General features: G+C 41.8%; 1 protein-coding gene across 1 annotated transcript in view; it reads right to left on the reverse strand.

The window, feature by feature from the left end:
• The window catches only part of LOC118368513 (SH3 and cysteine-rich domain-containing protein-like), an 84,413-nt gene that overhangs the window by 64,104 nt on the left and 6,764 nt on the right, over positions 1-13,545 (reverse strand). The window contains exon 2 of the mRNA XM_035752674.2: positions 12,421-12,799. Within this exon, the coding sequence (XP_035608567.1) occupies positions 12,421-12,799 (379 nt within the window). The remainder of the gene's footprint in view (positions 1-12,420; positions 12,800-13,545) is intronic.

A 13,545-nucleotide genomic window follows, 5' to 3' on the forward strand; every position in this document is an offset into this window, starting at 1 on the left:
ACTACAGTAGACTTCATAGGCCTGGTAACAATGTTAGGTTACTGCTAATGTCAAATGTCAAGGTTACAACAAAGTGAACTCATACACAGGGTAGCCTAGTGGTTAGAGTGTTGGACTAGTAACCGAAAGGTTGCAAGTTCGAATCCCCGAGCTGACAAGGTACAAATCTGTTGTTCTGCCCCAGAACAGGCAGTTAACCCACTGTTCCTAGGCCGTCATAAGAATTTGTTCTTAACTGACTTACCAAGTAAAATAAAATAAAATACTAGTATGACTTGGAAGGCACGGTTTACTGTTTCTACTGCAATTACTGTGTACCCTTTCTGACTGTTTTTAATAGGAACTATGACTGGCCTATATTGTGATCACTGCAATATCTATCTGGATAGCTAAGAGTGCCTGATTGACAGCATAGCAAACCTGTGTAGCCACTTGGAGACAATGAAACAGTAATCATTCACGTCTCTTCCTGTTGAACACGGAACGAGGGAGAGCTTGGTTTGTTGTTTTTGAAAGTTTGTGGTTTTAAAAGTGTATTGAAAAGTTTCTTAGTAGCTAGCTATCTTTTGAGTTTGGATCCCGCAACCCGGTTGGCATTAGTTGCTGGGACTGCTACTCTCTGTCCAGCACATGAGGTTAGTGGCACCTTAATTGGGGAGAACGGGCTCCATTCGTTCCATCCCAGCCATTATTATGAGCCGACCTCCCCTCAGCAGCCTCCACTGCTGTCCAGTGATCTTGCCGAACAAGGCCGGATCTGAGAAGCTGTTTGGTGTAGCTGCTAGCTAGCTTTTAGCTAGCTGCCTATCAAGCTAGCAGGGTTTTCATGAGGGGTTGAACGCAGCCCACGACGCAGTTAGCCATTGTGGCTGGGACCACAGATTGTCCCGGGTTTGTGGCTATGTAGATCCCTGCTGTTTATTGTTTTCAATCTTCCCTGCGACCTGACCTGTCTGGAACTGTGAGGAGTAACAGCGCAACCTACTTTGCTACCATGACAAAGACCAAAGCCGGCAGGAGTACCATTGAGGACAGTGGTGTTTCTCTATCACAGGTGAAGGATCTTTTAAACAATCAAAAATAGTTCTACAAGCAGTTGTTACAACAACAAGAAAATAGCTTCAAGTGTTTTGTCCAAATACTGGTGGAGTCAACTAATAAAATAATGCACAACCTGACCAGAGAGGTCCAGGACCTGAAGAAATGTTTACAGTTCTCCTAAGACGACAGCCATCTATCTATCTGTAAGTCATTGAGAGAGGACATCAGTTCTGTATGTGAATCCATGACAACAATGACAGAGAAATCAGATTATCTCGAGGTACAATCAAGGCGACACAACATGGTTGTGGATGGAATTGCAGAATCGCCACACGAGACCTGGATGGAGTCTGAGGACAAAGTGAGGGAAATTATCTCAGAGAAACTGAAGAAGGACCACAGGAAGATTGAGGTAGAGCGCACCCACAGAATTGGAAAACCCACCACCGGCCCAGGTGACAGGTCCAGGCCGATAAGTGGTCAAGTTCCTGAGGTTCAAGGACAAGGTAGCTATTCTGGAAAGAGCCAAGAACATGAGAGGAACATACATCTTCTTCAATGAGGACTATCCTAAAGCTGTGCACCAGAAGAGAAAATAACTTGTCCCAGCCATGAAAGCTGCCATAGTGTGTGGGGTCATTGCTTGAATCTGCTATGACAGGCTCATTGCACACCCTCCCTCCCAAAAGACTGGAAGGGATGATAGAGCCAAGCTTATGGGTTCGTAGCTTCAACCCGCAGCACACACACACCAACTGATTAATGGAATGTATATTTTGTTTTCTCTTTTCCATGTTATTTCTTTCTCTGATAAGCTACACAGGAAAGGGCTGAAAATAGCCCATATTAATATATGTAGCCTTAGAAATAAGGCTACATGTATAGCATTCATATAATAGCCATTTCTGAGACTCACTTAGATAATTCATTTGATGATACAGAAGTAGCAATACAAGAATATAACATCTATAGAAGAGACAGACATGCTTATGGGGGAGGTGTTGCTGTATATATTCACAGCCATATCCCTGCAATGCTTAGAGAACATCTTAGTCAAGGGTGTTGTGGTTACAGGTGGTCACTTTGCACATCTAAAGCCTTTTCTTTTGGGATATTGCTTTAAGCCACCAAGTGCTTACAGTCAGTATCTAAATAATGTGTGTGAAATGCTTGATAGTGTGTATGTGATGTAAACAGAGAGGTCTACTTTCTTGGGGAACTGAATATTGACTGGTTTTCATCAAGCTATCTGCTGAAGAGGAAGCTTCTCAATGAAGCCAGTGCCTATAATCTGGTTAATCAACTACCAAGGTGTTTACAAACACTACAGGAACAAGATCATTCACATGTATCGATCGCAGTTTTACTAATACTGTAGAACTTTGTTCTAAAGCTGTATCCATACTCATTGGATGCAGTGGCTATATCCAGGAAAGCCAAAGTTCCAATAGGTGGGCCTAAAATAGTGCTGTGACTCTTATGTGGATGATGTTAAAGATATTTGCTGGTCTGATGTGATTGATAAGGAGCATCCAGGTGCTGCACTTGATGAATGTATGACATTTCCTCTTCCAATTATTGATAAACATGCACCTGTTAAGAAACTGACTGTTAGAACTGTTCAGGCGCCATGGATTGATGAGGAGTTGAACAACTGTATGGTTGAAAGAGATGGGGCAAAAGGAGTGGCTAATAGGTCTAGCTGTACAAATAACTGGCTGATTTACTGCAAATTGAAAAATGATATGAGTAAACTCAACAAAAAGAAGAGGAAACTGTATTATGAAGCCAAGATCAATGATATAAAGAATGATGGAAAAAAAATGTTGGAGTAGTTTAAATGAAATTATGGGCAGAAAGACAGCTAATGAAGCCACTGAAACCCTTAACAAAGAGCTGCAGTCTGTTTTGGAATGGGTGGCCAGCAAATAAAATGGTCCTGAACATCCATTGTATTTGGAACATCAATGGTGGAACAAACTCCCTCACGACGCCAAAATCAATCACCAAGAGAAACCCCATTCAAGGAATACCTAGGATTTGGTAAACATTTAGATGCAGTGGCTGTTCCACTGGATGCCATAAGGTGTATGCACCAATTTGACCTCAGCTCTTAAATGTAAATGTAAATGTAAATCATTCCCTAAATTAGACCTCAGCTCAATCAGGTAATGAATGGTGTCGCTGTTGAACAAGTTGATTAGCTTGATTATTGTCCAGTCGTGTGGTCGAGTGCTGCAAGGAAAGACCTAGTTAAGTTGCAGCTGGCCCAGAACAAAGAAGCATGTATTACTCTTCATTGAAATCAGAGGGCTAATATAAATACTATGCATGCCATTCTCTCTTGGCTAAGAGTTGAGGAGAGATTGACCGCATCATTTCTTCTTTTTAATGAGAAACATGAATGTGTTGAAAATACCAATTTGTTTGCATATTCAACTTACCCACAGCTCTGACACACACACTTATCCCATCAGACATGACACCATGGGGTCTTTTCACAGTCCCCAAATCCAGAGAAATTGGAAGAAAGCGTACAGTATTTTATAGAGCCATTATTGCATGGAATTCTGTTCCATCTCATATTGCACAAATGAACAGCACACCTGGTTTCAAAAGACAGATAAAGCGACACCTCACGGCACAACGCCTATCCCCTATTTAACCTAGATATGTTATGTGTATGTGTTGAAATGTTGTCTACGTGCGTCTTTTTTAAATTGATGTTGTTCTTTCCTTGAGCTGTTCTTGTCTATTAATGTTCTGTATTATGTAATGTTTTATGTGGACTCCAGCAAGAGTAGCTGCTGCTTTTGCAACAGCTAATGGGGATCCTTAAAAAAGACCAAATAATACCAAAGGTCAAATTAAACCCTTGTCACACAGTTGTTGAATGGGGGTGCTTTCACTGACTCATTGTGATAACATGGAAGAATGATGAGAACCCCTCACGCTGAATGAGATGAGTGCAGCTATAGAATGAGCCATGGTGCCCAAGTGCCTAGACACTTCCATCTGACAAAAGCCATCCCCACTGCCCTTTCAGCTGGGTAATGACATACGGTGGTGAATAGTGGCTGGTGGGGTGAGTTGGCAAGAAGCTTCTGATTATAACAGGAGAAGTGATGGCACCATGGCAACCGCAGTAATAGTTTGGACATGTGACAGACCTGAACCCTTTATTGTGACTTTCTGAACTTTTTTCGCATTTTGTTGAGTTACAAAGTGGAATTGAAATAGATTTGAGCCCTAGGACCATGCCTCAGGACTTCCTGGCATGTGGACTCCTTGCTGTCCCCAGTCCACCTGGCCGTGCTGCTGCTCCAGTTTCAACCTATAGAACACTGACCTGTTCACCGGACGTGCTACCTGTCCCAGACCCGCTGTTTTCAACTCTCTAGAGACAGCAGGAGCGGTAGAGATACTCTTCATGATCGGCTATGAAAAGCCAACTGACATTTACTCCTGAGGAGCTGACCTGTTGCACCCTCGACAACTACTGTGATTATTATTAACCATAGTTAATTGGCATGCTCCTCTTGCTGTGCTCCTTCGACTCCATTATCACATGGGGGAGGAGAGACAGGAGATGGCTCCCCTGGCATTGAACTCCGGGCAACACCGGCCTGTTGGACAATGACAAATGGCAAGGCAGAGATGCAGCCAACAAGCTTGAACTCCGTCCAGCTACCGGTGGCTTCCTTGACCTGCTTGATCAAGGAAGCCACTTCAATCGTCGGCAAGCAGACAATTGCTGCATTGGAACTTCGAGTGATCCAGCTTGTCCCAAAATAAAGCGTAGTAGATACAGCTCCTACAGCACTGGAACCGTTCATTTACTTCTCCAGACAAAGAGGGCTCCATTGCACAACACATCTGGGACTAACTTTTTTAGCTTGATGGCTAGCTAAGGTTAGCAGCAGGCTTCAACCTGCCTGTTAAGTGGGATTCCGGGACAAAAAAATTGCGTTTCTAACTGTTAAAAGCTAACCGCATCGCAGAATCTATGCAAAAACATGTTTAGCATTTATATCTAACGAAGATTGGTTACCTTTAGTTAAAAACAACAAACCGAGTGTTTCCAACATAGTGTTCAGCTGCGCACTGGGGTGGTTTTCAGGATAAAAATAAATGGGACGGAGCTAAGCACAGGCAAAATCCTATATGAAAACCTGCTTCAGTCTGCTTTACACAAGACACTGGAAGTGGAACCAAGAAGTGAATGTTTCTAAGTGGCTAAATTTTGACATAAATCTGCTTGAAAATCTTTGGCAAGATTTGAAAATGACCTTCTAGCCATGATCCTCAACACCATGACAGAGCTTGAAGAATTTTGAAAAGAATTGCACAATACAGGTGTGCAAAGCTCTTATGAGACATACCCAAGAAAACTCACACCTGTAATCGCTGCCAAAGGTGTTTCTACCATGTATTGAATCAGGGGGTGAATACTTATCTAATCAAGGTATATCAGTGATTTATTTCTCATTAACCTTTAAAAACATTTTTCTTCCAATTTGATATTATAGAGTATTTTATGTAGATCGTTGACGAAAAAATGACAATTCAATCCATTTTAATCCCACTTTGTAACACAATAAAATATGAAGAAATCCAAGGAGGGTGTACTTACAGTAGGTAGCCAATAACCCAATGACCACTCTGACAGAACTACAGTGTTCCTTGGCAGAGATGGGAGAACCTGCCAGAGAGTCCAGACGGAAGCCACTCTTGAGAAAAAAAGCACATGACAGCAGGCCTGGAGATTGTAAAAAGACATGAGAAGGACTGAGCGCCAAAGGCAAAAGATTCTGTGTTCTGTTGAGACAAACATTTTTACTCTTTGGCCTGAATTCAAAGCACTATGTCTGGGGGGAAAAAAGGTAAGACTCATCACTTGTCTAACACTATCTCTACCGTGAAGCATGGTGGTGGAAGCATCATGCTATGGGGATGCTTTTCAGCGGCAGGGACTGGCAGACTGGTAAAGATAGAGGGAACAATGAATGGAGACAAATACAGGCAAATCCTTGATGAGATCCAAGACTGGAGTGAAGATTTATGTTCCAATGGGACAATGACCCCAAGCATACAGCCAAAGCAATGCTGGAATAGCTTCAGAACAAGAATGTAAAAGTCCTTGAATGAACCAGCCAAAGCCCAGACTTGAAAATCTGTGGAAAGATTTGAAGATTGTTGTTCACCGCCACTGCCCATCTAACTTAACAGAGCTTGAGAAAGACCCCAAGGACGAATGGTAGAAAATCCCCAAATCCATGTGCAAATCCATATGTGCACAACAGTCTACCCAAGACGACTCTAAGCTGTAATTGCTGCCAAAGGTGCTTCTAGAAAGTATTGACTCAGAAGTGTGAAACTTATGTAAATTCTGTATTTCATTTTCAATACATTTCCTAAAATATCTAAAAACATTTTGTCATTATGGGGATTGTGTGTAGACTTGTGTTTAATCCATTTTGAAATCAGGCTGTAACACAACAAAATGTGACTCACCACCTGGATTTGGTTTTATGAAGCAAAATTTGAAATTGTGTTTCTTACATTGGCTAAAATTAGACTCAGTGCTACAAAATGGTATATCATACACTGCATTTGAGGAACAATGGGAAACTAATTCTGCTTTGAAAATTGATACATTTGCAAACACTTTTGAGAAAATGGCCTTTGAATGTTTTGGTATCTAGTGACGAGCTCTAATTTGCCACCACCCATTCAGCATCATTCACCCCCTCTTAAGCTTTAGCCCCACCCGACTCGTTTTGCTCTGGCAACGTTTAGAGTGCACACTTGACGCTCTGGCCGATGATTTGTTTACCTCTGGATAACATGAAAACAGCCTAACCAGCTCTGCTGTCAACAATTTCATTACGCTTTTTTACAGACGTTTACTGACACCAACCATATTCAACGGTTGTTGTACACTTTAGCTTAAGACATGTAGCTAGCCATCGAAGGTAAACAATGCACGTAGCTAGGTAAACAACGTGTAAGATCACACACGTCACATAACGTTGACGTTAGCTAACGAGCCAGCCATTTAACATTTAGCTAGTTAAACAACAATGAACATAGTGCCAATCATGTTGTTACTACCCTGCATGACTATGCTGGAGGCTAACCAACCAGGGTCAATGTTTGCTAGCTAACTGTAGGCTCAAACTTGCAAAGAAAACGGATCTGGGATACAAATAATAACGTCATACACATAACGTTAGCTAGGGAGCCAGCCAGCTAACGTTAGCTAGCTAACAGTACACTTTAGCTTAAAACATGTAGCTATCTAGCTAGGTTAACAATGAACCTAGCTAGGTAAACAACGTGTAAGATCACACACGTCACGTAACGTTAGCTAACGAGCCAGCCAGCTAACATTAGCTTGTTAAACAACAATGAACATAGTGCCAAATCACGTCGTTACTACCCTGCATGAATCTGCGGGCCCTAACCAACCAGGTTCAATGTTAGCTAGCTAACATTAGGCTCTAACTAGCAAAGAAAATGGTTCTGGGATACGAATAATAACATCATACACGTAACATTAGCTAGGCAGCTAATGTTAGCTAGTTAGCTAACAGTACATTTTAGCGTAAAATGAAACCACTTACTGTCAAAATTAGAAAAGTGCAATATCTGAAAATATAGCTAGCTAGACTATGTTACCTGTCCCTATACATCATCATGCACGATGGACGCGTCCCCCTGTCATGGATGCCATGCCATGGTTGCCCTTAGTTTGAAGATGTAATCCGGAGACAGGTGTTTTCTCCATCTCTTTAGCTCAAACTCTAATTCCACTGATTTCGAAACTCGATCCTCCAGAAAGTGGAGAGCAACACTTATGCAGCTTCACTACACAATAAACATTTTTTAAAGCAGCATTCGACAGGATTACCAGCACAGACAGACCAGCTCAAAAAGACAGAAGGGTTTACAGATGGAATACAAGTTTGTTATTAAGGCACATGAAAGTTCACATGTTCCAGAAGGCAATTTTGCCAAAAAAAACACATTTTCATACAAAAAAGCGACATAAAAAAATGGCTCTCCCGTGAAGTTGTGACTTGCGACATTACGCCTAGTTTCCTGAAATGGGTCACAAAAGTGTTCAACAAATCTAAATATATTTTAGATTCTTCAAAGTAGCCACCCTTTGCCTTGATGACAGCTTTGCACACATTTGGCATTCTCTCAACCAGCTTCACCTGGAATGCTTTTCCAACAGTCTTGAAGGAGTTCCCACATATGCTGAGCACTTGTTGGCTGTTTTTCCTTCACTCTGCAGTCCAACTCATCCTAAACCATCTCAACTGGGTTGAGGTCAGGTGATTGTGGAGGCCAGGTCATCTGATGGGGCACTCCATCACTCTCCTTCTTGGTCAAATAAGCCTTACACAGCCTGAAGGTGTGTTGGGTCATTGTCCTGTTGAAAAACAAATTATAGTCCCACCAGTAAAGTACCCCCACACCATCACACCACCTCCTCCATGCTTCACAGTGGGAACAACACATGGGGAGATCATCCGTTCATATACTCTGTCTCACAAAGACAAGATGGTTGGAACCAAAAATCTCAAATTTGGACTCCAGGCCAAAGGACAGATTTCCACCGGTCTAATGTCCATTGCTCGTGTTTCTGGGGCCAAGCAAGTCTCTTCTTATTATTGGTGTCCTTTCGTAGTGGTTTCTTTGTAGAAATTAGACCATGGAGGTCTGATTCACGCAGTCTCCTCTGAACAGTTGATGTTGAGATGTGTGTTACTTGAACTTCTGAGGCTGGTAACTCTAATGAACTTATCCTCTGCAGCAGAGGTAACTCTAAGTCTTAATTTCCTGTGGCAGTCCTCATTACAGCCAGTTTGATCATAGCGCTTGATGGTTTTTGAAGAAACTTTCAAAGTTCTTGAAATGTTCCAGATTGACTGACATCATTTTTTAAAAGTAATGATGGACTGTTGGTTCTCTTTTCTTATTTGAGCTGTTCTTGCCATAATATGGACTTGGTTTTTACCAAATAGGGCTATCTTCTGTATACCACCCCTACCTGAACTGATTGGCTCAAACGCATTAAGAAGGAAAGAAATTCCACAAATGAACTTTTATCAAGGCACGCCTGTTAATTGAAATGCATTCCAGGTGACTACCTCATTTAGCTGGTTGAGAGAATGCCAAGAGTGTGCAAAGCTGTCATCAAGGCAAAGGGTGGCTACTTTGAAGAATATCAAATATCAAATATATTTAGATTTGTTGAACACTTTTTTTTGTGTTATTTCATAGTTTTGATGTCTTCAGAAAATAGTAAAAATAAAGAAAACGCTTTGAATGAGTAGTTGTGTCCAAAGTTTTGACTGGTAATGTATTTATCACCCCAGAATGGCCGTTATTCCAGAAGCTCAATATTTTTTTCATGATGCATTTGGTGATGATCAATTAATTCGCACAAAACGTATAAACAAAAGTATTCACTGTGAAAGTTGATACATGTAGGCCCTTCATATGCGCAGCACATTAAATGTATTGAATTCTATAAAACAAGACTTGTGACTGTCAAAGTTGTATGGAGCCTCACGATCATCACACACGACATAACACTGCTATCATCCTCTTTTACCACTTCACCAAATCTTTTCCAAATATTACTTTTATAGCTCTCCTTTCTCTTTATTTTCAACTCTCCTTTTGCAGCTTTTGTTTTATTGAATTATTAAACTTCGATAATGTCCTTTTTTGCTTCCGTGGATTGACGTTAACTTTTTCTGCCCTTCCCAAAAGCATTATTTGGCAATTGGCTGTGTAGGCAATTTGGCGGAAATACAGTTAAACCCTGCAGTTTAGGCTTATGCAGTCATACCAGATAGCCTAAAGTAATGAAAGAAAAACCTCAATGTAGCCTATGTAAATTGCACAATAATGATACTTTTTAAAATACGTTTTTAAGGTATTGTTTCTCTTTATTCAACCTGTCTGCCACCCACCCGCCCTTTAGCCCCACAATAACCCGTGCATAATTGGCCTCCATACATGCCTTATAAGCTGTATAAAGTCTATTTGTTCAATACTCATAAACACACGCATACACACATAGCATACAGCTAGAAAATTATTCATATCGAGGCATTCAGTAAAAGCTGGACGATTATTTATCACCTCTTTTCAACTGTAAATTACTTTCCACCCTCTGTCACCCCCCTATAACTCTCCTATTCACTCCCCAGTAACAAGGTAGACGTTTATTTAATAGGTAATTTGCAGCAAAGCTCTTTAATCAATAACCGAGTAATGTGCGGTGCTCAATCAGAGGCAACTAATCTGCTGTGGAGTTCCCATCACGTTCAATAAGAGAGACCTTTATGGCCAAGGCCTACATCCGCGGAATGCAAGGAGCCTTCTAGTCAATTAAATGGCTTTTTGAAAAGCCGACTGAAGCTTATTTCCACCAAAATTTGAGGGAGCAACGCACAAGACATCTTTCAAGTGCTTGGGGACAGTCAGAAAAATAATATCACCTTTAGAGAGAGAGAGAGAGGTGGAGTGAGAGGGCTAGATAGTATAGCATGGACTTTTCTGAAATATTTTATGCGACAAAAGCAAAAAGTGCAAACAGGGTGTTGTTGACTCCTGGCAGAGAATTCTCAACATGTTTTCTAATACGGCTTACTTCCAACTATCTACAGTCTAGATAGGATTTAGAGATGCATTTATCACTGAGGAATGTTCATCAGGCCCCTTAATTGATGCATAGCATCAACAGTGAAGTAGTGACTCCAGGATACTGGACTTCTAGGCAGAGGTCCTCTGTCCAGTGTCTGTGTTCTTTTGCCCATCTTAATCTTTTCTTTTCTGTAGCTCAGTTGGTAGAGCATGGCGCTTGTAACGCCAGGGTAGTGGGTTCGATCCCCGGGACCACCCATACGTAGAATGTATGCACACATGACTGTAAGTCGCTTTGGATAAAAGCGTCTGCTAAATGGCATATATTATTATTATATTATTATTATTATATTGGCCAGTCTGAGAGATGGCTTTTTCTTTGCAACTCTGCCTAGAAGGCCAGCATCCCGGAGTCGCCTCTTCACTGTTGATGTTGAGACTGGTATTTTGCGGGTACTATTTAATGAAGCTTCCAGTTGAGGACTTGTGAGACGTTCTCAAACTAGAAACTCTAATGTACTTGTCCTCTTGCTCAGTTGTTGCCCACTCTTCTTTCTATTCTGGTTAGTGCCAGTTTGCGCTATTCTGTGAAGGGAGTAGTACACAGTGTTGTACGAGATCTTCAGTTTCATGGCAATTTATCGCATGGAATAGCCTTCATTTCTCAGAACAAGAATAGACTGACGAGTTTCAGAAAAAAGTCTTTGTTTCTGGCTATTTTGAGCCTGTAATCGAACCCACAAATACTGATGCTCCAGATACTCAACTAGTCTAAAGAAGGCCAGTTTTAGTGCTGTTTTAATCAGTACAACAGTTTCAGCTATGCTAACATAATTGCAAAAAGGTTTTCTAATGATCAATAAGCCTTTAAAAATGATAAACTTGGATTAGTTAACACAACATGCCATTTACAACATTAACAATGTCTACACTGTATTTCTGATCAATTTTATGTTATTTTAATGGACAAAAAATGTGCTTTTCTTTCAAAAACAAGGACATTGTACGGCAGTGTACGTAATAACAAAGCACTTTTTACATAATAATAAAGCACTATTGTTCCTCAAACTCAGAGAGGAAACAAATGATCCATTCACCTGGTACTCCCATCTCCCCAACACATCAAACAACACCAAAAGCACGTGGTCCCTACCTACCGTCTGTTTTGTTTTATTGGCTGTCAAACACTGGCTTAGCAGATGGTCTGAAGCGACCCTCATTACTACCTTGTTACCTAGCTCCCGGTGGTCCCTGCCTGCATGGTGCCTAACAAGGGGGCAAGGAAGGTGGAGCATCTGTTTGGGGACCGCCATATGGAACTGTGCTGCCTGTCAGACACTGAGAGAGACCGACTGACCTCTTTCACTAAGCACCCAGTTCATACTGCAGCTCCTGGACAACTCTGACACATTTCCGCTGTCGGGCTGTTCCTACGGGAATGAAGCTAGTGGTTAAGTATGACTCTATGACACTTGTGACCGCCTGACACATTTTGATGGATAGAACTACATCTCACCGAGAAAGGGGTGGTTTCATAACAATGCTTTCTCTTAATCATTGGAATAACATATGCAGTAATTACAGAGAACATTTCAAAACATCAACGAGAGTCACTGGATAAGTGACACCTTCCAGATCATCTGCATTGAGTTTTTTTCTGCAATACAATGCGGTGCAAATGTTTATTTGGGTTGGAAGGGTGACCATTACCTACGATCATGTGGTTGCAGACGTCACAGAAGGTGGGCTTCTTAAAGATGTGCTCCATGAAGCCGTGTCCGGTGGGGTCGATGGCGAGGGGGTGGCGCCCCGGGGAGTAGACCAAGGAAGGGGGGGCACATGGGATGGCCGGGGGCGCATTAGAGATCACCAGGTTGGAGGTTGAGCGAGGGGGGGCATGGTGGACAGGGTGGACGGGATTGGCCACCGTAACCCCGATGATGCTCATTTGGCCTGTGATGCTGCTGTTGTCCGAGAGCAGCTCTGTCGACAGCTTGGCGTCACTGTTGTTGCGCTGGAAGAAATTGTCTGCGCTCTTGCTGCGCATTCTCTTGGTTTTGAACGAAAAGGAGCGCTTCAGCTTCTGCATCTGGAGAGAGAGAGAGAGAGAGAGAGAGAGAGAGAGAGAGAGAGAGAGAGAGAGAGAGAGAGAGAGAGAGAGAGAGAGAGAGAGAGAGAGAAGCTTGAGGAGAAATTGACTATAGTCCCATCATAATATATTAAAGCATGTTTATTACATACTGTACAGTATGTATCAAATTCAGTCAATCTTGCTCATGACTGTAGTATGTATGGGTATCACTATACGCATTACATCTGTACAAGGTTCCGTAAAGTCCTGTTCTGCACTATTACTCCATATGACTTCTCATTGGGCTGTTCCAAGAAAACTCACATTTAGTCTTGCCTCAACTGAAAGAGACAACCATTCATAAATGTTCATTCATTTGTAGCTTTCTGATGCTCAATATTGCCCACTTACATTGCCAGGGCAACCTGATTTTGTTGTTGTTGTGAAAACTCTGTATACAGTAGGTCCGGTCCCCCATCTCGAAAGGAAATGCAATTTCCTGGGTTAGGCTATGCATCATGGAGGTAGCTTATCATTTCTACCATGCTGGGCGGCAATTTCGTGCCACAACCTGAATCAATTTCATTACTGCTTCTCTTTTTTAAACTATAATTTATAGAGCAACCCTGGAGACAGGAAACAGCTCCTCTACAACCTCTAGAAAATGTATTTCCTCATCTTGAAGGACTTATCGTTTACTTCGCTCCCACTTGGGTAGTGACAAAGTCTCAACCGAATGATTCTCCAACAAACGATCATTTCAT

Source organism: Oncorhynchus keta, chromosome 35, assembly GCF_023373465.1.
Source record: "Oncorhynchus keta strain PuntledgeMale-10-30-2019 chromosome 35, Oket_V2, whole genome shotgun sequence".
Classification (NCBI taxonomy): Eukaryota; Metazoa; Chordata; class Actinopteri; order Salmoniformes; family Salmonidae; genus Oncorhynchus; species Oncorhynchus keta.